The sequence below is a fragment of the Amblyomma maculatum genome, chromosome 9, assembly GCF_055883805.1.
Source record: "Amblyomma maculatum isolate TAMU_Amacu chromosome 9, ASM5588380v1, whole genome shotgun sequence".
Taxonomy (NCBI): domain Eukaryota; kingdom Metazoa; phylum Arthropoda; class Arachnida; order Ixodida; family Ixodidae; genus Amblyomma; species Amblyomma maculatum.
In genome coordinates, this window is record NC_139352.1 from 66985395 (window position 1) to 67010539 (window position 25145).

The following is a 25145-nucleotide window of genomic DNA, read 5'->3' on the forward strand; positions in this document are numbered from 1 at the left end:
CCCAGGCTTTACACGTAGTACATGCACCATCATAGCGGCAGGGACTAGAAGTATTACCGGTTGCTGTGCTATGAAGTTTTCCTTACTTTTTTTTAGTTATAATTAGTCTCACATAATTTATACGACGAGAAAAAATGATTTTACTAAGAATAGATTTACAAAAGCAATTGACCCCTTAATTTCGTAAACAAAATTTTTTCACCAAAAAAGAACAGTTAATGCCATATCCCTATTTATAGATTTTAGACGTGGAAGGTTCCGTGATGCGCTACTTCCCAAACAGCAGACAGCTGTTTTACCTGCTTTCAAGTATTGCAGTGCTGAAGAGAGCTATTAAAATTTTTCTAGGTATATATAATTTTGTAAAGGTATATTCTTGTATCCATCTTCCACAAACGAAAAGAAGGTCAGTTTAAAGTGATGGGAAACTTTTATTCCATTGTGACCCTCATTGTGCATATTTCTTGATTCGTAACTAGAAGTTCTGAGCAGTGCCGTATCTTTTAAGGTGTCATGAATGCGTTCACGGGCATGGTTACTTGCTTCAGAGTCAGAGGAAGCGGCAGATTTGAAAAATTGATTTTTGAACCAAACAAGACGGCAGGAGGAGCAGTAATATTTAAATAAAAGTTGTGATCAAACATTAGCAAGAGGGCTATACTTACTTTTGAAACAAACTTTCTTTTCTGAATACCAGATGAAATTAAATTTTGATCACACAATTTTAAGCCCATGCCAGGTAAAAACCCTGATAGAACCTCTCAACACCCATAACTACCGGTGTTAAATGCTACATGTTGGTTGCCGCAGCCTAAATAATATTACTTGCTCGATGCGTCCCCATAATTCTAGAGTGTACACTAAACGATAACAATGATAGAGAAGGCTAGAACCATGGCTATTTCAAATACCCGCAAGGCTGCATCGCAATCATTGCTGCAGAAAAAAAAATGTTCAAGAGATTTAACCTAGTATAGAAAACTGGGCGAGTTGTATAGGATTCATCTTAAAGCAGCGCGAAAACACAGGACTAAAAAGAACAGGAGACGACGAGGAGGAGAGTTGTTAGAAAGCGCTTGTGTCGTCTCCTGTTCCTTTTAGTCCTGTGTTTTCGCGCTGCTTTAAGATGGATTTAACCTAGTTTAACTTAGTGTGTCGTGCGAAAATACTAGGTTGGCGTATATTTACGTTTGTAAATAACAGATTTATTTGGCGTTGTCCTTGTCTTCTAGCCATCATTTACTGGAGAAACGACGGGAACGGTGCCCAAATTCACCGGAGTGACATAGATATGAAGTCTCGCTTGTTTCGCACGAACGAGCACGACTGTAGGGCGTAGGGGCGACGACTGCACGAGCAGCGAGCACGACTGCACAAAGACGTACCAGTGAAAATGTAAGGCGCCGAGGGCAATTAATAGGTCTTACTACAACCGGCTGCACCATAGCAGGGAAAGTGGGAAGGTAATATCATGCCGTACGGTTTGGGTACATATCGGCAGAGCACTCTTCCGGATCAGTGTGAGGCCAGATAGGGCACCAAAACGTGCGATGAACAATTGTCTGCCTGAAAGAGGGGACGCCGCTGCGGTGGGCCGCAAACATTCTACTCTCATGACAAGCAGCGGCCGACGGATTCGACCACTCATTGCACTTGACAGTTACTGGTAATGGTCCTTCAAGCGACGAAAGTGAAATGCAGCTCACCAACAATGGGTGACTATTATCATCACTATCCACTGAATATTCGTCATCTTCCTGCGAGCACAACTCACTCGTCTTGGATGTTATAATGATGTGGTCTCAGATATGGTTTCTGATTGTATAGCTGTTTTCTGTGTAAGCTCATGCTTCGTGAGGCTTCAAAAGCATTTAGTTTATGTCCCTGCATCATTATTTTTATATTTTTGCGCTGAAAAATTAAATTAAAGAATAAAAGTCGGTCTTGGGGACCCTTACACTGTCTATTCAGAAGCTTATAGTGAGAAATTTAAACTTCGTACTTTGTTACTCGCACAATCAGCAATGCCATAATTTATTCGTGCCTCTTCTCGCACACATTAATTCAGGCTAATAGCACACAATAAATAAATAAAATAAACAACCCTCTAAACTTACCTTAGCCTCATTGACTGCTGGCTTCTTTTATTCATAATAAAAGGAAGCGCCTACAATTCTAAGGTCACAGGTTGGGAGAAAGCCCACCTGACATAAATATAGAGCACCGCTTAACACTACCGTACGAACGTGCCTGCGTGTCCTAATTGTCGCATATATCTGGCTCAGGATACAACACTTCCGATGGGTTCAGCGGGCTTCTCGCCCTCCCATGTGGTGTCCTAGCATCGCGTTATAAACCAGCCAATTGGCGTCCGGTGATGTCACCTGTCAGACGTCACATGCCGCAGTTTTACCCTTGATTTTATAGCGAAAGCAATACCACGCCAGGTCTAACCGCTCGTCACGCGGTCCGTGGCACGTGGACTACAAAGACGAAGGCGAGGAATACGAAGAAGAAGAAAATGAAGAAGAAGACGATGAAGAATTACGTCCATACGGCTCATCGAGGATGAGAAAACGAAGAAGAAGGCGAGGAATACGAAGAAGATGACGAAGACGAAGATGAGGAAGAATTACGTCCATACGGCTCATCGAGGATGAGAAAACGAAGAACAAGAAGAAGAAAGAGAGAAAAAACTTTATTTCAAGAAGAAAAAGAAAATAAAAAGAAAAAAAGGGAGGGAGGGGGCAGTGAGTGGAGTCTTCATTTCAAGACCCCAGTGGCCTGGGCTGCCGCTCTTGCCTGAGTTACCAGCCTACGCTAGGTCTCTAAATCATAACAAGCAGAGTGGCCTCCCACTGCGCCTCCGAATGGTGCATGTTTATGTATGCAGATTTGGGGCCTGTGAACCCCATGTGACGTGGTAGGCGGTGGGCTGCTCGTTGCCCCAAGGGCGTATGTCTGTGTAGTGTTCTGGGAACATTATGTTGTACAGATGTAGGTTGGGGTAAGTGTTGGTTTGGGGCTGTCTTTATTCCCGCGTTTCTTGTGCATTTAGTCCCTTGTGTGGAGGGGGATAAATCCTACGTTGTTCTTGTAGGTACTTAAGTTGCGCGCCTTAAGTCGCTGGGACAGGAATGCTGGTTGTGAGATCGGGATTGGTGGCCGCTCGGTTTGTGTGACCGTCGAGGAGACGACGAAGAAGGCTACGAAGAAGAAGGCGAGGAATACGAAGACGACGACGAATAAGAAGACGAAGAAGAAGAAAACGAAGAATAAGATGACGAAGACGAGGAATAATTACGTTTATACGGCTCATCGAGGATGAGAAAACGAAGAAGAAGAAAGCGAACAAGAAGAAGACGACGAAGAAGAAGACTACGAAGAAGAGGAATACAAAGAAGACGAAAAAGAAGAAAACGAAGAAGAAGACGATGAATACGAGGAAGAATTACGTCCATGCGGCTTGGTTGAAGCTCGACTTTATATGTGGGCTGGTAGCTTACGCTCTCGCGTCATACCCTTAAAGGATTATAGCACCTTACACTGATAGGGCGTGATAGCGAATTAATGTAGCAGGCAAAAGAAGCTTCCGCCATTGCTTTCGCCACTCAACTACGGTTACCCAGAGCTAAATCACAACTATTTTTTTCTCTTACAACGCCGACAACGTTGACGCGGGATTTCCTGAAGCACGAGTACTTTACCACTATCGCGTGAAATACAAATTAAACAATTCTTGTGAGTACCTTAACGGCCTTAGTTTGTGATCTCCGTTCTCTCATGGCTGTCGATGAGCTCCAGGTGCCCATGGAACCATCTGTAAAGTCTTTAATTTTCTTTCGAACATTATTTTAGCCTGCCAGACTATCTCGGCTCATGCCATAAGGCGTAAACATCGGCGCACTACAGCAATCTGGGGCAGCTGGCTAATTGTGCGCGCATGCAAGCTACAGGCTCCGATTCCGATAATGAGTGCGTGTCTAAAACAGCCCAACATCAGCGACGAAGTCACCCAGCATGGCTGCCTTCTTCTGCAGGGCTAGACGCCACGGGGCGTCCTGGCTGTTAATCATCTCCTTTGGGAACTAAGTAGTCAGAGAGCTGATATTCTCCTCATCAGTCTTTCTTCGTTATGAACGCGTTAGCCATCTATGCGCAGAGCGTCTTGCACTCTCTAGTGGTTTTTACGAGCTGACAGAGTTAGTGTCGCTACAGTCATCAGACAGTGTGGTGCAACTTGTTTGTAGGATAATGAGCTGCCTTATTATTTATCAGATTAGTAACCTTTGTTTCCGTTGCCTTACTGAATTCTTGCACTATCCAGCAGTCAGTTGCCGAAACACAAACCCAGGCGAATTTACATAACTCTTTCCATGCAACCTTGGTTGTTTGCTGGAGTGCAGCCGATTTATGCATTGTTGCTTTGCCGTAATTATTTTTGGTACTGTCTTGATAATCTTGCGCAGAGTATTTCCGACCAGTGCCCATTATGAAGCAGATTCTATACGATAAAAACGTTTTTGTTAGCCGCCTCGCTACAATCGTGCAAAGCGCCCTCCCTAATTTCTTTCGAACTAGAAATAAATTCTTTATTCAAATACAAATGCAAATTTGGTTTTTATAAACAAAGAAATGATGCATAACGCTTCACAACCGCTTTATACAAAGAATTCTTTTTATGTATTGAACATCATTATTGCTTTATGAACCATAATTATTGTACAAGATAACCGCAAAGCAACAACCTTTGGAGCATCAGAAGCAGGTCTGTCTTTCCCCATTTTAAACACACTGCATCCTGCGTTTCCCTAGTAACGTCTAAGGTGATTAGTTGGGTTTAGAGGGTCAGAGAAGCATTGGTGGTATTTCACGCGCACACATGACGTTGATATTCTAAATGCTGCTGCTGCTGTTGTTGTTGTTGTTGTTGTTCAATACCTGTCTCAACAGGTAAATTCTCTCGTCTCTGTTCATCATCTGGTAACTTTAAAATCGTTTGTTGATGGTAAGCTAGAGAATAACTAAACGCAATCGAAGCATGAAGAGACAAAATTGAAAAATCTCTCTGTTATGAGTTGATCTGTGTACAGCAGCCACGGCTGCTCACAATCGTGTAGGAGAACCTAACTTTAAGCGCTGTAAAACGGTCCCCTTAGCATTCCACTGCAGTCGCTTTTCTCTGGTGGAAACACTTGACCGTTCGGGCTTAGCTATGAAACCGTGTACAACCTCATGATCACTGCTTCCAATTATACCTTAGGAGCGAGATGGGGATATACGCGTGCCGAAACGCTGAAACAAAATCCTCTGCTTGACATTGAAACAGTGCTCCTCACGTGCTCGAGACGTGGGTAGTGCACAAGTTCTTGGAGTAAATAAAATGTAGTAAAATGCATCGCACTTACTTTAGCTGCAACTGGCAGTGCACGCGTAGGCTTTCAGGATCAGGTGTTGTCTATCACTGGCAGGCTGCGGGCGGAGCTGGGAAAAGGAGGAACAAGTGCGGGCGACATTTATCCCTCTGTCTCCCGCACACGGCTCGTTAGTGGCCGCTAGAGATTGCGCGCTTATTCAGAACGCCTTTACGCCGCCTTTTTTTTACTATTACTACATTAAGGAGAGCAAGAGCGCCTATAAGCCCATACTGCTAGCGCCATCATTTCAGGTGCAGGTCGTATAAACTACTGATTTTAAAGTTTATTTTCGCATCCTAGAATAATCAGGCGACACTTAAACTTCACCTGCAGGATATGAAGCGATAGTGGTTCATTCAGCGGCCTGCGGTCTTCTTTGCATATTACTTCGCACACATGGACAGCGATATAAGTTTGCATTTTTATTCAATGCCTTTTTATTACCACAATAGGCAAAGCCTACCTTTAACAAAGTCGAACAAATATTTCCTCGGTTGTGCAGAGGTGGAGATTCTGCTACGGGGAAGAAAAGCCAGAAAATCGACTCCAATCTAATTGCTGCCAATCTCTTTTGATGAGAGCTGGACAAAACAGCTTGGATATTGTTGCAACAGCCACACCAAAGACAAAGCGAACGAAGCGTAAGTGGGAAGGAAGCTTTGCCTTCCACCTGCCAGCTCAGGTTGATTTTAAACTATAAAGTTGCCTTATTAAGCCATATTTTTAAGTCACTCGCTTACATCTACAGCGTGCACCAGCCGAGTACGCTCTGCCTGTCTTTACCATAGGGAGGGATGATCTGCTACCGTTTGGAAGTCAGTAGCAGAGCAACGTAGCAGATGAGATTCGCTAAATTAAGTCCATTATTCCCACTACGGATGTCACGAATTTCAATCTACTGAAGGTAAGATTTTTAAATCCGACTTTCTCTGCATTTAATGTGTGGCTAACGGCTTAGCAAACGTCCACATGTCCACAAGGAGGAACGAAATATTTTTTATATAGAGCATTTATTTCACGAAGTTTTGCCTCAGTGACTTTTTGAGACCAAGCCAGGCATGAACATAGAAGAAAAAGATCTGTGGCTTTTTCTTCCGCGATCGTTTCTTTGTTTCTTTTTTTTTATGTTGATGCCGTGACCTAGATAAGAAATTGCGTTGGGTACCTTGAAAGGCTGTTCGTTACGCGCGCCTTTGTGTCCCCATCATGTCGTGCTGAACTGCTGCTCGGCTCTTGTTAATGATAGTCCTGTCCAAGTTGCGAAAAATACTTGCAGTTGTGATCCAAGGGCCGGAAGAGGGCCTCACGTTTATTTTCGAAACAAATTATTTTGAACTCCGGGAAGCAACATAAAATAAGAAACCCTGAGTCGCTCTTTAATTAAACAGGTTCTGGTGAAGTTTCTTGACACTACCCACATTGTGGCAAAACTACCAAAAGCCCCACAGCCGAGAGTTGAGAAACATTATTTATCGTGATAAGTGGGAGGCTTAGCGCGGAACAGACAAGGACAAGAGAGGCACACAGGACGAGCGCTCGTCCTGTGTGCCTCTCTTGTCCTTGTCTGTTCCGCGCTAAGCCTCCCACTTATCATGTATTACCAACTAGCCCAGAACTCTACTTTGCTCAAGTTTATTTATCGTGCTTAGGCATAGTCTTACGTCACAAAGTAGAGCGACGTTGGTGTTGCCAGGACGACAAGAACAATACATGGCTCGAGGAAGCATGCAACACAGGAGTACATTTGTTTCCATTGGGTCCAAGTGACATGGTTTTTTGCATTTCTTTTTTTTTTTTTAGGGAGAAATACAGTGTGGCTAAATTGAGTCGTTGAAGTTGCACGCAATGATAAGAAGTGCAGGTTGGCTACTCGTATTCGTTTACCGCGCACTATTTATGCAAGCACAAACATGCGCAGTCTCCCGTGGCGAACGAATATTAGCATACGTGCCACTATCGAGGCTTGTTTACAGTAACAACGTTGGTTCGTTGGTTGATTTATGGGGGCTTAGGTTGGTCTCAAAGCGACTCGTGCTAAAAGGGACGTCTTTGGTTGATTTCGAATACTGAAGTTTTTTTAACGCACACTTACATCGTTCGGGACACAGGTGCCTTGCGTTTCGGCTCCATAGAAACGAAGCCGCCGCTACCAAAACAAACCAGGTTGCCCGGCTCAGTATCCGAGCTTCCTAGCCACTAAACCACTGCGGCGGGGTACGGACAGCTTCAAATTCTCTCCTAACAATATGGTGTCTTGAATCGGGCGGTATTGTTCGACATGAAGCTTCAGCCGCTATCACTAAGGACATAAATGACCTTGGCATATATCGGCACTAATGGCAAACGCGTTCCGCATTGAACTGTACACGGGCTGTTTCCCGAGATACGCAACCTGCAATCGGGCAGAGTTATTATACGAGGTACGATGTACACTGACTTCCTCGTGAAGCATACTTATCAGTCCCCTCTCCTGTACTCGTTTTTATTGTTTTATGAAATGCAGTAATATTGCGGGTGTTTGTGTTTCTTAGAACGTCCGAAACAAAAAAAAAATGTAACTCACTTTATATTTATTTTGTCCTTATGGCTATACTGAGAGCTACTGCGCCCACCAGCTAAGAGGCAGATTGCTTTAATTAGTTTGCTGATTAACCATACACGGTAAATAAATTTTCTAATTTATAATTTACGGGTTATGTTCTATTTGAAAAATTTGGGCTTGTACTCTGAATCGAATAGCGGACAAAAATACAGCTGGTTGAAAAAATTGTAGCGCGCGTAACAAGGCGCACGGATGTCATCCTGATCGGCGGCTTTACGCTGTACGACACTGTAGCACACGCGTGTCACGTACATCGCTCCGCCTAAGGATTGTGTCACCCCGTTGTCGTAGCGGAAAACGCGTTATCAATACTATGAGCGAGTAAAGGTATCACTTCTCTGCATACATTCTAGCATACATATCAATCATCTTTCCGGCATTTATCATAGCCACTTGCTAAATTAGGGCATAATTAGGCAGCAGAATGCATACTTGTAGTTTCATTTTTGCAGTACACTTTCGTATTAAATTCTTATTGCTTTTAACTAAGACCGTATGTTTTATTTTCACAATGCTTTAATTTATAATACCATCGTTCGAGCTTCTTCCCCTTCAAGTAGTCACTACCTGGCTTCTAATTTGTATTTTATACCTATATTTACTTCATTTTTACACTACATACAAATCATGTAAAACATTTTTTTAACGCTGCCTTGCACTTTAGCTTATACCTTATTTTATATTTAATTCGGCACAAACAAAAACAATTCTACGCGCTCACTGCTGTTCGATATACTCAGTTATTGCAAAATTTACAAAACTTAGACAATAAGTAAAAGCTGCAGCTTAGTAAACGACAATTTTGCTGAGGCCACTGTTCTGTTGAGCAAACTAAGGTAGTATTTACACAATGTTACTAATGATCACAATACACATAACGCTGGGACGGATTGTTATGAAAAACGTAAATTAAAGCGCATGTGGCGGAACACTCAAGCATACAAATGGGCAATGATGTTGAATATGGTCAGGGAACAAATCTTTCCGGAAAAAGAATTAACCCTCAAATTCTAACTGCGAGAGTTAAACAGCGACACGGTTAAGAATGGGGTAGAAAAACTTCCCAGGTGTTCCGTGCAGTTGAACAGCTGAATAGTTTCATCCTGCCTCGCCGCCGTGGCGGTGCGGTTAAAATGACCGACTACTGTGCTGGAGTACCCAGGTTTGAACCCGACCACCGGCGGCTGCTTTTCGATGGATGTGAAATGGAAAGGCGTCCGTGTGCTGTACGATGTCAGTATACGCTAAAGGTTCCCACGTGGTCGATATTACTCCGAAGCACTTCACTACGGCTCCGTTTTCTCTTTTTCCACTTTCACTCCCACCTTCCTCTTTCCACTTTCGGAGCCGTTCAGATTGTCCACAGAAAAAGTGTGACAGACAGTGTGCCTTTCTTTTCCTGCAAACAACTTTTATTTATTTATTTATTTATTTATTTATTTATTTATTTATTTATTTATTTATTTATTTATTTATTTATTTATTTATTTATTTATTTATTTATTTATTTATTTATTTTGACAGCACTCAATTATGGGGCCCAAACTTGGAGGCTAACTACAAGCCTTAGAAACATTTTGAGGACATCGCATTGCACTATGGAAAGGGAAGTACCACCGAAATTGAGAACCACGAACATAGTATGGTAAGTTTATGAACGAACGGAAGTCAACGGCGCACCAGTTAACGTTCGCGTAGGAGAAGTACATGATTAGGGCATATATATGAAAGGGCAGAAAAACAGCATTCTTACAGAATAACGGGACTAATTTTAATTGATAGCAAACGTGGCACTTCATGACAACCAATCACGAGGGAGGCTACGGTTAGGAAGTTTTCCGGGGTAATTCAGACGGATAGGTACTGCGACTTGCAACAGGACTAGCGGTACTTCTCGTCCTGTCCGCTTCTAGTCTTCGTCCTGTTTGAAGCTTGGGTTGCCACCTCCTGCAACAATGTAGGACCAACTGGCTCCAAACTTCTCCTGTTTTACGGATAGGTGGAGGAATAGGATGGGTGCAGCTGGCGCAGGGTAGGGCAGTTGTATTGTGCATGTAGTTAACCAGAAGTTAGTGATAGTGACGGCCTATTTATAGCAGTCCGCTTTCACCTCATTCGAGCGCTCTACAAACGCTTACTTGTTCGAATTACAAGACTTGGTCAAACATTTTCGTTGACTTCTTGAGCATATTTTTCACAAGAAATAAAGCCCTGTTGTTGCAAGCGCTTGTGTTCTTTCCTTTGGTACCTTTGATAATTATTAGCACTTTTTGTAGCCATGAGTATGTTGTTGAGACGGTCGTCTATAATGATTAGGCCACTTTTTTATTTATTATCGATTTCCTTCAGTCAAAAATCCGCCGTACGTCTAGAGATTCAGCCGTAATGATCAGCGAGTGACCCGCATGCGAACAAGAAAACTTTATGACATTGTTATTGTCATACGCTCATTAATCATGGACAAAGGACAGTAAGATATGCGATCGATTTTCGGCCAGCATCGCTTGTAGCAGCGTACTGATATCTCGCAGTGGAAACACCAGGCATGAAATGTGTTCATTTGGCTCTGTTGACATCATACAATGACCGTTGTACATGCCCACTTGAGCGAAGTAATAAATGTAGGGGTCGGCGTCGAAAACTGCTGCGTTCTGGCTGCTTTGCAGGTGGACCCACAAGGGGCGCTGTTTTGGTGAGGAAAGTGTAGATGCCATTATAGAATATTTAATGTATGGCCCCAAAGGAGGGATACGTGATACAGACTACAGAAATCTCAAGATTTTTCGTACCTCTTATTCTAAGATTGTCAAGCTTTGTAATAAGAATTCGCCTCAGATCGGCTTTTAGAGCTTATTTGTTTCTGTTGACGCACACTGCAGGACTATCCCAATCCCTATCCTATCATATCCCAAGCAGGAGGAGAAATATAACAAACAGAGATTCAATCATCGTCGTAATAAAACCTGCAGGTTACCAATAAAAACCGCTCAGTGCAATAAAACATAGGACTGAACTGTATCTTATGGAGCAAAAGGGACAGCGTGAGATCTTCACGAATTAGAATAAGTGTTTAAGGGTCACTCATTGAGTAAGCACAAAATACTGATAAATTTTCTGAAATCAGAACTCTGCCCCTGCTATTTTATTAATGGGTGCAGATAATGGGAATACTCGTAGCGACTTTTGCACATGCTTCGATGCACGAGTACAGTTTTATACTTCCTATAATAAGGTTCAGAAATCAGTCTAACTGGTCATTTTATTGCGAAAGCAATACTACGAAAGCCAAAGCGAGACCTCGGGTGGCCGCAGCTACGCCGTGAAGAGGCGCCGTGAAGAGGCGCCGTGAATAGGCGTAGCTATGGTCTCCCCATAAAAAAATCAGCCTGCCATGACATTTGAATTCCCGTTACCCCTATGCCACGGACAGGAGCTGCCAACTCGGGTCGCTCCTTTCATATGGGAGGGTGATATCAGAATCAGGCTGCCAGAACCGGTTGCATTCTCGTTACCTCTACGACACGGAGGCACGTCCATACGGCTTGGTTGAAGCGTGACTCTATATGTGCGCTGGTAGCTTATGCTCTCGTGTCATAGTCTTAAAGAATGAGCTTAACTGTCCCCAATAATATAGCACCTTACACTGTTAGGACGCGATCGACAAATAATGTAGCAGGCAAAAGAAGCTTCCGCCGTTGCTTGCGCAATTCAACTATGGCTGACCAGATCTAAACTACAAATAATTATTGTTTTCGCAACCTTTATGTTGTTTGTTATAAATGTACAGTGTATCTATACATGCGTAAAATTCAGATGTATAAAAAGAGAGGCGATTAAGTGCCACGTTCACTACTTTAGCGAAATTCCGGTGATTTTTCTTCTTTTTTTTTTTGTTCGTGACGCATTTGCACAGAAGGACGCAAGCGCTACTTATAAATGCATTGCATAAAAAAAATGAATGCGCTCGGCCGTGGCCGCTGGAGGAAGTTGTTTCCACTTCGGCGCCAGCCGATGAAAGCATTTGTTTCCACAGCGGTGCGAGCCAATGGAAGCATTTGTTTCCACCTCGGCGCCAGCTTTAGAGATCAATCATACGCTTTTATGTTTCATCAATTCCACGGAGCGCTCCAGTTTACATAGAGTGCGGGCAAACTTCGGCGTTGTCGAGTTCCTTCCTGGATATGAAACACGCTTCGGGTTCGGCCAGCGCGCAGATGATTAACAGCAGGGCTCCAACGTCGGGGCATCAACGAAGGCAACTGCTGCCTTTATTAAAAGAGAGAGGCACCCGTGATACAGCCCTGGCATACACAAGGCGCGGCTGTCGATATAGCAGCTCTGCCTTGATATTACGGGAGCGTTTATCCATTAACGAAGCCCACCACGCTCTAGCCAAGCTACTCACGGAGTCACCAGGCTGCTGCGGTGTATACAGCCGAAACTAACTCCGTCTCTGGCTGATGTGCAATAATGCAGAAAAAGAACTAAGGGCACTAATATTTCGCGCAGATGCATTATAGCAGATAACTAATTATAGCACTAAATTAAGCGTTCCTTAAGTCGGAAACCTTGGCGTTTGAAAGAAAACAATTTCTACGGGTCATTACGATATTCCTTAATGGTAAACTTGAGCTACGCTACTTGAAGGTTTTGGGACATAATTAGGCAAATAATTTCGGAGGTGCGTGTATGTAAGTGGAACTATAAATCACTTTTTTTATTATTATCGCAAGAGAATATGTCAGACGAAGAGAAAGAAGAGCCACGAAAGATCGGCACAGTGCTCGCGGCTCTCTTTCCTCTTCTGGCAAATTTTCTTCGGCTCACAGATTCTCTGAAAACATTTATTGATTCTTGATCCATATGATTACCGCCCATACTTGTGGGTCGGCTCGATGTCGCTTAGGGTTGCCGGGAAATTGTGGCTCTCAGCGAATCTTACAGCCCACAAGCTGCTTTTATGCACCCGTGTTCGAGCTGGACACCGCGATCTCCCATCGCTCCATATCGGTTATTTGCCATTCCGAGGGTGACTGGAGCTCGGATCAAATGTACAGGATATGTGGAATTTCAACTCTGGGTGCACCGCAGAGGGTGCATATAGAGGAGAAAAAAACATGACGAGGGATACAGGCAAGGTGAGCTGGGGATATAAAGGTACGGGACTGGATCTGGCGCCAAGTCACTTGCTCTAATTTTGACAAATATTTTTCTGTGTGTTAGGGGAGGATGGGGGGGGGGGGGGGAGGGAGGGGATCTTTTTATAAGTCACAAGGCGTTCGCGTGCACTGCCTGGGTCTGTAGCTGTGATTTGTGTCTGTTGTAGGCACACGGGTTGTACGCGTAGGGGTACACGCAGCGGCTAACTGTGGCGGCAGGAGCGCGTGCTGCCCCTCCTGCGGAGCATGATTACGAGGGGCAACGTCGACGCCGAAGACGACGTGGAACGCAGGAACGAGCGCCAAGGGGCTGCGCTGTATAACTTTTAAAAGTTATATAATATCTACAAAGAAGGTTATATATTTATATAAAAGCTATAACAAAGCGTCTGCGGTGGTGTAAGAGTCCTGGCAATGAACAACTCGAGTGTTCATGCATAATGATTGCTCCAGCGGCACAACCATCGTTCTATGATTGAGAAACGCAATGTAGTTTAAATAACACTAAGAATCAAATTATTTCAGTCTATTCATAGCTATGCTAAGCAAACAGGTAGAAATCCTTTTCTAGTCCGTCATTATTAGGCTTACATTTTGGCGTGGCATTTCGATGTAAGCACCTGAGCGTCAATACCACGTAGGCATCTCAAACATCCTAGTTTAGAGCGTTCTAATACGAGAGTATATATTGCAGCTCAGTCAGCCATCGGTAATATATGGGCCTGAGGACTGTAGCATAATAATTAAGCAAAACGCATTGAGAGCCCCAAGCACAGTTGAAGCAACTGTCACTTTTGTTGCAGTTCCGCAGCCTCCGCCAGTACTCACAGACTACAGGGGCATTGTTTCGAACGCAACAACAGGACCGTATACAGAGGAGGACATCGTGCGACTCACATGCGTTGTGCCAGCAGGTAAGAAAGGACGTTTTATAAACTATGTGCCTCGTTCTTTTCCTAGGATTTCGCAATACATTTCTGCATTCTAAACCTTTTGATAAGGTCCAAATAAATATCGACTGACGAATTTCAGCCCGTATCTATACCTGTTTTAAAATTGGCTGGCGCTTGTGTTGGTGCAAGCGTGCGAAACAAAGCGTGCAAATGTACAAGCGTGCAACAAACGTCATTAAAATTACAGAAGACTGGCGTAGAGCTTCTCAGACACCATGTAACCCCAGCTAATCTACTTTCCTTCTTGCTGAGGAGCGTAATAATTGACTGTAGATAATGCGTTCTGTGTCTAAGGATACACAACATCCCAGGAGGGCTTCTTAACGATAAACATCATTAAATAAACACGTTTTTAACTTAGTGCAATAACTGTAGTAGGAACGATTAAACGACAAACGCCCGCAGCAGTGATGCAGTAGTTAGGGCGTTTGCTGCGCCCAAGGTAGTGGGGTCGAAGCCCGGCAGCGGCAGCCGAGTTTCAGTGGAGACGAAAAGCAAAGCACCCGTGTGCTGTGCGATGTCAGTGCAAGTTAAAGAACCCCAGGTGGTCGAAATTTTCGGAGCCCTCCACTACGGCGTCTCTCGTAAGCGGAGTCCCTTCGGGACGTTAAACCTCATAAACCGAACCATTCATTCAAAAGTCAAACTAGGTCGTAAAGTACCCATCATTCATGAAGGAATTCAGTTTGGTATCCGTTTAATTTTATAGATAAAGCAACAACTTATCTTGAAAGTTAGCGCAACTTCTAGGTCAGCGAGGTTCAGACAGTTCTAGAGCTTTGACGTTGCAATCCTTCATTTTGCACCAAATTCAAATCCCAACGTAGGACCAATGCACGCAGCGAAGCAAGGGTGAATCGTACTGCTAATAACCGATTGGTAGCTTTGTCACGTGAAAGCCTAATCAGCGTATCTCAACTATCCATAAAGTTGCACTTTTTACTTCTGGCAGATAACGAACATTTTTTTGTGTGTTTTTACACGCTCATTCTGGCGAACAAATACTCGCCATTTTCTGGAATCATTTACTACTCTGGATTTTGTGATCTTTAAGGCACCTGTGTGCTTGTAATGACTTTATTAAACAAAAAGTTGAAATCCTAGTAACAATTTATTTACGCAGCTGACGGCTGCTTCAAAACTGAAATATAAAACAAAAACTTACGAACAGCCCATTTCTTTCAATTCCTTGCATATAACAGGCTACCATTATATAGCTTGCAGGGCTCAATGGCTCAGTTTCGGCTGAAAAAAAAAATTCTTTTCTAGGTTATCCACTACTGGTGCATAGTCCAAACTAGTATCAGTGTCTAGATCTGGTGCATAGAATAGTGTTGGGGATGCGGTGTTGAAAATAAAACATGTCGTGTACCCCGCAACTATATGCAGCGCAAGAGGAGAATTTCTCTTGTATGTTGAAGTACGCGGGCTGTGTACCTAAATTTACTGTACACCTCTTTGCTTATGTGTGGCATGTAGGAGAGGGAGCAACCTGAGTGTACTGCGCCCCGATAGTATTTACGTGCTAAAATTGACAGCCTATCGGTAAGAAACGGTGATGTCTGGCGTAGCCGTGTCGCTTACCACCTGCTAAGTTCGGCAGGTGGCAAGTTCGAGAAACAAAAATCTCGTTTTTCATTTGTAAGAAAGGAAGGTTGTTTGGGCGAGAGTGAAGGGGGAAGTGTAGGGTGGCTGCCAATATAAGAATCTCCAATATTTATTTTTTGTAAAACTGAATAATGATTCAGCAAAAGTAACGGTGAATAAACATGACTAAGCAGTTTACACAGAAAGTTGAGCAAAACCCTTTTAGTTAGAACTAAAATATAAGATAATGTACATAAAAAAAGGTAAAAAGAGGAGATAAAAAGCAGAAAGGAGTAATTAGCAATCATTAAGGAGAATGCCTAATACTAACACATATTAATCGTATAAACGTTAATTAGAGGACATTCATAATTTTCGCTTGCTTATTTTCGCAGTCAGTCACAAGGTTATGCTTGTCTGGAAGCACGGCCCACAGATGTTGAACTCATCACTTGGCACCGTGGAGACACCTAGCGGCGGCTGGGCGACAACTGTTGAACTAGGCCCTCTGCGCCGAGAGCACTTGTTTTGGAACATCAGCTGCTCGGCTACTAGTGATTTCTCAATACCGATCGAGAGTTGGGTGCTTCTGGACATGTTTCGTAAGTACGTGTGTCTGGCTATGAAGCGATTCGTACGATATACAACACAGATGGTATTGAATAGTTCAAGAGCAACTACTTCGTTTTGGGGACAAATTGCGGCTTTGGCCTGAGTTATTCACTGTGGCTGGAGGTTCAGAGCTATCGTGAAATCCAGTGGAACGACTTATGCGATGGGTGAATTTGCATCAGTCAGTTGCTGCTACTTACGTTAGCGGTATTTCATCTCGCAGCCAGCCTGGCCAGATGCGATAAGACTTGCCACAAATAAGTTAGGTGCATGATTGTGCAGTTACTTATGTTCCGTTCGGTGATAACCGCTCGCAGCACGAAATAGCCTTAATATCTCAGAGCCATCAACCAATGGGACACGAGCAATGTTTATTAAACTGCCCAATTTTGATCACGAAATACCCTTGAATTACCTAAACTTTCTTCATTCCTGAGCAAACACAGCCATTCTGATAGCGTCCTATCGACGTTTTGTTCATTCCTGCTTACTTTGTAGATGCTGCAATATCGATCGCAAAGCACTGTTTTGAATAACCGAATAGAGACGGCTTAGCTAATCTACGTTATTTGTTGTCGGAATCACAGTGGCCCCTTCGGATATTTCTTTGTGGAGCTGGCCTTACAGTGAAGGCGAGACCTCTGGCTGGGTCATGGCCGCACCAGTCTCCGGGGAGGTAGCAGGAACTTCGGCTGGTATACCGTCCCCCTCACCGCCCCGGCCAAAAGGACCAGTCAATTCCACTGGCATCCACGGCCCTGCGTCTTCGCTCTCAACGCTTGCTGCCGAACGGGACGATGTCAGAGGGCGCTACGTTCCTCGTAGCTTCGAGTGTGAAGTTTTCGGCAGTCGTCCACACTCCACAGTCACGTGGTTCTTGGACCAGCAACCGTTGGACGGGCGCCTTAGTCACACTCGCGATGTGGACAACGTCACAAAGAGCGTGCTTCTCCTGCCAGCTCAGGAGCATGCGGGGAAGGTGCTCGAGTGTCGCGCCACAAACAGTCACCTGCCGAGGGGTCGACGCGAGTTCAGCCGCTACTTGGCGATTGACCTCTCAGGTGATTGGCCTACCAATTATGAACGCAGCTTAAATATAGTATTGTCATTTATGTCAATGACAACAGTCGATAGTAATTACTACTTTCAATTATTTGGACCTTGCAAATGAACTGAAAAATAATAATATTAATTGGTTCACTGGAAGGGAAAGGCGCAGTATCTGTCACACTTGCTCAATGGACACCTAAACCACACTGTAAGAGAAGGGAGGAAGGTGGGAGTGAGAGAGAGAAAGGGGAGCCGTATTGGAGGGCTACAGGAGTAATGTCGACCACCTGGGGATCTTCCGCGGTCGGGATCTTCATAAGTACATTTGTACGTTTTCGATTTTCTAAGCATTTACTTATGCATGGCACGTTTTTATCTTAAACCTTCACGCGTCATGATTTGTAGAAATGTTTGAAAGCAGTGTTTAGTTTTTGAGTTTCAGTTCGTGTATTTTTGCTGCCCCTCTTTTCTAAAAATTAACGTCTACCCTAAGCAATGTGATACCTTCAGGAAGGAAATAAAGCTAAGAAAGTATTTGAAGAAAGAGAAATAAAATGAGGTAGATAAGAGGTTGCAAGTGCTCAAATACTCGCGGATATAATAGTCATTGTACAGAAAAACAGAAAAAACAATTACTTATACCTTAAGGAAGCAAAAACACTGATACGTCCTGTCAAGACTCGTGACAACCCCTCTTGATTGTTTCAAAGTAAAGCCGTTCAGTTTAAAGATGAAGGACTCCTATAACCAGAAAAAATCCTTTTCACATCAGGTTAATCCGGATATCATAAAAAAAATTTAGGGAGTTTAAAAATGCACAACACCTGAGACGCCATCAAATATGGCGTGTACACTGCATTTATTCAAGAGGTATGTTTCTTGTCGACTCATTCTTTTAAACTCCTTTAAACGTCTCTTTCTCAGGGTGCATTCTAAGTTAATTCAAGATAAATTACAAGGCCACATTTTAGAGGCGGGAGCCCAAAGCGCGGCTAACCAGACATCTTACAGGCGTCACTGCATCATGCGCTACCATGTACACCTCGCAGAATCAGGATATGTTTTGAGTTTAATATTGTCTCTTTGATGTTGAATGAATATTGTGGCTTGCACAAACAAATTCAGCAGTACATTTTGAGAAGGCAGAGTTGATATAGATGCCAATGTGCACCACGAAATGATTGCAAAAGATGTGAAGAAAGGAAGTGACTGACTTCAAAAGTAGCCTTTTCTTACTGTGACCTGTCATTTTGATATTATTTGTGAAGTAAAGAAGAAAATGCAATATTTCATGTACCGCAGAAGAAACGAGCGCTTAATTTTTTATTTACTTGCAAATGTTAGCCGAAAAACATCGGAGTGCGGAACTTCGGGCTAAAAACACAATTTGCAAATGAATTTGTGTTCAAAAAATATGGCCCAACTTTCACCCCATAATTTTGAGGAAATATAAACCCCGGAAGACCGGGGGCCCTTTTCACATGCTCTAATGGGATATCCAGTTTATAAATAACCATTTCCTGGTTTCTGTGTATGTCTCTTATCTCCGACGCAGAAAAGCCGGAAGTGAGCCTCAAGCTGGGCGCAGGCCTCAACGCGAGTCACATCACCGAAGGTACCGATGTCTATATGGAGTGCTCAGTCCTCGCACCTTCCAGAATGGATGACGTCACATGGCTGCATGACCACCGGGAGCTTAAAGCTGCTCCTTCCGAAGGCATCCTGATAACTTCCCGCTACTTGGTGATGCGTCAAGTGAATCCGAGCCAATCTGGAAGCTATTCCTGCCGAGTCAACAGGGTCACTGGCGAGAGCGTGGAAAGCAGCGCATTTTATCTTCGAGTGAAATGTAAGTAGTAGCGCAGTACCTGCTGGAATAGTCTTCCTATGGATTGGGCGCTTCCTTGCACTGAAGCTGTGTCCTTACCTTATTTTCAAAGGGGACATTTTTTGTGCGTGCTCAGATGGAAAAATAAGAGCTAGAACATTTGCAGTTATAGTTACGAAAGAATCAATGAGAAGAAATATAACTCTTCGGTTATGTTATTGTTTTTATTAGGGTTTTGTTAATTGCAAAGAAAGATACGGTATCATAATTTTAGACACAATTTACGTGCTTTTGGATCAATCAGAAAAAATGCAATGTCCCACGATCTAAACACATCAGGCGGCGTGCTCTTGTCATGGAATCGGATCGCGTTGGTATCATTTGGTGGATTATTATTATAATTATTGTTACTTTTTGCGAAAGAGACTGGCTCCTATCAGCCTCAGTCTAATTTCTGTCGACGACGACTCGGTCCAAACATCATTGGTTTTCTGTCAATGCTTTAAAAACATTTTTAACCCCACGTGGTTATCTACTTCGTGTTGTTCTTTCTATTTCTCATGTGCAAAATTCATTTAGTAGAGTGCTCTTTTGTTGCAGAGCATTAAGTGTTGTGCTGTTGTGCGTGTCTGAACGCTTCGTTTTCTTGTCATTTCAGATTCACCCATATGTCATCCGGATGAACAGCAGATGCTGCTCGTAGAAAGAAACATGATCGTCAATGTTACATGCGGGGTCAAGGCAGATCCCAACGACGGCTTGCGCTACTCCTGGCTTCTAGAGAACAAGACGGACGTTCCAGGTACATCGAAGCAGGGTCAAGAGGATACCCGCCTAAAACAAACTTCAAAGCCACTCGTGACCTTGTCAAGCTATTTGGAGGTTGTGACCAACGCTTCCCTTTTCGACACCGTCCTCGCATGCTGGGCAGAGAATGCCGTGGGAAGGCAAAAAAGGCCATGTCGCTTAACGTTCATGCACAAAGGTATGTTGAATTTTGATACAGGCCTCAACTTGCATGTAAAAATTGGCAAAGAATGGAGTGCGTATGATGATTAACAAGTCAGGTAATATTGTATAAAATTGTCAAAAAGGTACGACAGCCAGAGGGAGGGGGGGAGGGGGACAATCACAAAAAATAAAGAAATTTGAGGGGCGGACATTATTGAGACAACATTTAGTCTATTCTCGCAAATTGAATGAGAGGCTTACAACAGTAAACAATGTAATTCCGTTACCATTATTATGTTGTGTACAAGGATGGCAGGAGTATTCTTTTTTTAATGCGACAGCAATACTTCGCTATGTTTCCAGATTTCTGTCCGCACACCGTGTCCGCAGAACGTGTCCGCAAAATCATGTCCGCAGCAGTTGTGAGTAATTGTGAAGTGGTAGAGGTTAATGAGTGTGTCAATCAATAGAGGGTGACGTAATGTTGTGTTCGAAAAAATAATTAGGTCAATAAGTTAATTACGTAATAAATTAGAATAACTGGTTCACAGGAAAGGAAAGGCACAGTATCTGCCACACACATTCTGTGCACACCTGACCCGCGCCATAAAGGAAGGGAGGAAAGTAGCAGTGAAAGCGGAAAGAGAGAAAGGGATGCCGTAGTGGATATAACGTCAAGAATGTGACGTCACGCAACCGGAAGTCGAGCCGAAATAAGGGCATATGAAGGGATTAGCGCGCAATTTGAAAGTACCAGACTAAAATGGGTAAACAAGAAGTGAATTAATGTGCGGAAGAGGATGTGACGTCGCGCAACCGGAAGTCGAGCCGAAAATGGCATTGGAATGGAGCCGAAAGGCATTGGCGCGCAATTTAAGGTATACAAAGACTAAAATGGGCAAACAAAAAGTGAATTAAGCAACTGGAAGCCACCAGAAGCAACCAACAGCAGCATCTGTGCTTTCGCATTACTCCAATGCAGATTCTGCAGTGCTCTTTAATTTTTTCACCTCTTTCAGAATAATTTTGTACGTCTTGTTCCGAATTTCTTTTTTTTTTTTTCTCGAAGTTGTGTATCCCTCTTATCCTACATTTTGCTACTTGAAATTTAATTCTACGCATTGCGGTAGAGTAGGGGTAATTCTGAAAAACACTGAACGAATCACGCCCCGCCATCTAAACGTCGGTGATTCTCTCGCGGTAATCTAAACAACCATTGTTACTGCAGGCGAACATTCATCTGGTCTGACGTGCACCGTCGGTAACTACACGGACACGTCCTTCTCGCTTCTTTGCTCTACACCGACTGGCAAAAATGGAACGGATCCAGAGCGCGAACCACGGCAACCCCTAGTAGAAGTATTTGATGCTGGTCTACAGAATATGTCCGGGGGGAACTTCCGGGGCCCTGATCTGGGAACACCGATATTCGTGACCGGCCTCCGCCCTTCTACGGACTACATGGTCGTGGTTCGACTGCCTCCAAATGCCAGCTTCCGCACCTACGTTCGCACCCTTGGCCTGGCACAGACTCTGAAAGGACGGGATGGTGAGGCATTCCAGAGGACATCTGTTTGATCAAGGCATTATGGGTAATCCAAGCAAGTGTTAACACGCCACGTTAACCAAAGTTTGCTGCAGACTGACATTGTTGCAATGAAACTCACTATTGATCCGGGTTTTGCAAGAAAGAAGTAATTCTGCCGAGGTAGGTCACTGGTTATGGGGCTCGTATAATGATCCCGACGACGCGCTTCCGCGGAGCGCACGATTCTATTGACGCGGCAAGCAAAGCGCCCGTGTAGTATGCGCTGTCGTCGGTGCACGTTAAGAACCACAAATGGATGGCATAACCCGGAGCACTCCACTGCGACGTACCTTACAACCCATGTCACTTCGGGACATTAAACCCTTCCATATCCCAAGATATAAATTACAAAATCTTAACGCCACTGTACATCGCGCTCTCTTACCTATAAAAAGCTAGAAATTGGAGTGAACTCAAACTGAAATGATGAACTTCAACTGTGGAAAACGTACAAGAAACTTTCGAAAGAGTTTGATTGAATCTGACACGTTTCTTGAAAACAACAGGAACCTAAAGTCATCTTTTTTTTTCATCCCTTGTGGATCTCGGGCGTGCACCTCAACATCTGTACACGAGCAGTCTAGAGATCACCATTCGATCGAAAAGTGGTGGCTGTGTTAGACATCGAGCCTGTGAGCTTGTCTCCAGTGGCAGAGACAGAGCGGCACAGCCATGCAGCTACCACGGCAGTTTGCAGTTGCCTTTTTGTTTTCGCTGGTGCAAATATCCTTCTTACTTAAAGTTGATTTTTTTTTTTTTACTTCTATTGTATTTTGAACTTAGGGACATCATTTGCAGAAGCCTTTCGGATCGCCGTAGCTTGTGTTTAAAGGCAAGCTTCACTTCACGTATTCTATTCTTCCTCTCTAAATTTGTTTGAATTTCTTATTTTTAATTTAATCATAGATTTCTATGGAATGGTTGGGGATTGTGAGAGCTGCGGCCTTATATCATAATGCATTCAAGTTTCGTACTGATGTTCTTGGTGCCTCCAGCCCTGTACCACTCACCCTTAAATCTACACACGTGGCAAGTAGCCATGAAAAGTGACACTGTTTATTTCTCCACAGCCATGCTTTTAATGAAGGTTGCACCACATGTGGTACCCCATGTCGCAGACCTCACGAGGAGCATGCAGCCAGGCCAGTGGAACACAACGTTGAGCATCGTCGTAGTGGCGTGTGGCGTAGCTGCCGCATTGGCAGCCCTCCTTGGCATCTACCTCGTCCACGCCTTCAAGGAGCGATGGAAGACTAGGCTGCCTTCAAGTGACTGCAGTAGCACTGCGAAAGCAAGGGACGCAGACGCGTCGTACATCCGCCACCAGAAGTTTTACGTCGATGCAGCCGAGTGCTGCTGAAAACATGACTGCAGTGTGCATCATCATCATCATCATCATCATCATCATCATCAGCCTGATTATACCCACTGCAGGGCGAAGGCCTCTCCCATATTTCTCCACTTAACCCGGTTCTGCGCTAGCTGCATCCACTTGACCCCTGCGAACTTCTTAATCTCATCCGCCCACCTAACTTTCTGCCGCCCCCTGCTACGCTTTCCTTCCCTTGGAATCCAGTTTGTTACCCTCAGCGACCATCGGTTATCCTCTCTTCGCACTACATGTCCTGCCCATGTCCATTTCTTCTTCTTAATTTCCACTAGAAAATTGGTAACTTGAGTTATTTCTCTGACCCACTCTGCGCGCTTTCTATCTCTTAATGTTACCCCTACAATTTTTCGTTCAATAGCACTCGGGGTTGTCCTCAACTTAAGTAGAACTCCCTTGGTTAGCCTCCACGTTTCAGCCCCATAGGTGAGCACAGGCAAGATGCAACTGTTGTATACTTTCCTTTTGAGCGATACCGGTAAGATGCTAGTCATAATCTGCGAGTGTTTGCATGTGCAGTCGATTATAAGTCGTTTGCTTTTCTTCGACGAGGTGAACAGTGGTAAGGCGTTGTCTGCAATACTTTCGGCCTCATGCATTAGAGAGTTATAGCATAGCGCGATCCGCAAAGCGTTTCCGTGTCCCTGTATTCCGTGCTCTAATGCGCATTCACAGGTTGCTTTCTGGGCGCCAGATGGCGCCACATGCTTAACAGTGGTGCGGAACCCTACCGATAGGGCCAATTCGCGTGCGCGTGCGCTGGCGGGATGCAGCAGTGGATCACAATAGCAGCACATCCGATCGTACTATGCGATACTTCTCTGCAAATGTAATGAAGCTTCTTGAGACACTCGTTTTTCATTCTTTCGACTCTGCATCAAATGGAGAGAGTTAATAAAAGCATCAGTAACTTACGTACAATCTAGTAGTATGAGTGGGTTTATTACTTGCTTTATAGGGCACGCTGATATGGGGGAATGAATGGCTGTCGTGCTTAAGTCATTCAGTCACATATGTGGGGCAAGCAGGGGAAACAGATCTGCTCGCTTTTCCCTCGCACTCAAATATCTCGCAAAGTGTAAGCTGAAGGTTTTTTGGCTTTGCTATAGCACGTAAGCATTTGGAGAGAAGAGCTGAATACAAAGCCGGAATACAGAATACAAGTCAACAGTACTTCGCTACGGAACAGCTCTATTTACCCGGCACATCATGCAGAATAATATTTATCTGAACTACAATGACCCATGAATTTATAGAAGCAAATTAAGTTCATTTGAATTGGACAATTCGCAGTGATATACGGAGCTCCATGGGCGCCCATTGATTCCAACACTCACCTCTAATTTTACTTTTAGTCCACAGTTACAAGGAAAATATTTTTACTATACGATCTCAAGTGTGATGCCCATAAATACACTTTCTCCTGCTTTCTCCTGATACCATCATTATCTGCTCTATATGTCGCTCTGCGCAAAGAGTGGCGCCACCGGGCGATGACGTTGTTGGTATAAAAGTGTCAGGATGGTGCCAGTTAGGAACGGCTGAGTTCCTCGTGGTAAAGTACAGGACGTGCATGGGGTCTCTCCTTAAGTGCTTGAAGTTAAGAATATAGTGTGCTGCGTGACACCAACCGATGAAGTTCAATTCCATCGCCCAGCTGCGCTAGCTGAAGAAGTAAAACCTAATAAAAGAAACAAAGTAGAGCCCATAAAGTCTCGCTCTGGACCATGATGCATGGCTGCGAATTCCAGCATTACAGGACAGTCCGAGATGAAACGAGCTCTGCCTCACGTCCTTAGACAAGAAGGCATTGCCAATAGCCCCATTGCATGAAAAAAACAAACCGATTGCCTGTAAATATGAACGAGAGAGAGAGAGAGAAAGCCTTTCTTGCCAAAAGAGTAATCATTAAGGCATGTCGGCCTGGGCCCACGAGACAAGCGCCAGCTACGTAGCCTTGTCTGAGCAATAAGAAGTTGGTCCCAGCTGTGTGCCAAAGGGTGTGTGCCAA

At 44.0% G+C, this 25145-nt stretch overlaps 1 protein-coding gene across 1 annotated transcript in view; it reads left to right on the forward strand.

The window, feature by feature from the left end:
• The window catches only part of LOC146179283 (uncharacterized), a 62424-nt gene extending 39270 nt beyond the window's left edge, over positions 1-23154 (forward strand). The window contains exons 3-9 of the mRNA XM_084579860.1: positions 13982-14092; positions 16114-16320; positions 16918-17391; positions 18936-19229; positions 19867-20193; positions 21388-21708; positions 22866-23154. Of these exons, the coding sequence (XP_084435986.1) occupies positions 13982-14092; positions 16114-16320; positions 16918-17391; positions 18936-19229; positions 19867-20193; positions 21388-21708; positions 22866-23107 (1976 nt within the window). The 3' untranslated portion in view covers positions 23108-23154. The remainder of the gene's footprint in view (positions 1-13981; positions 14093-16113; positions 16321-16917; positions 17392-18935; positions 19230-19866; positions 20194-21387; positions 21709-22865) is intronic.
• The last annotated feature ends 1991 nt before the right edge of the window (positions 23155-25145 follow it).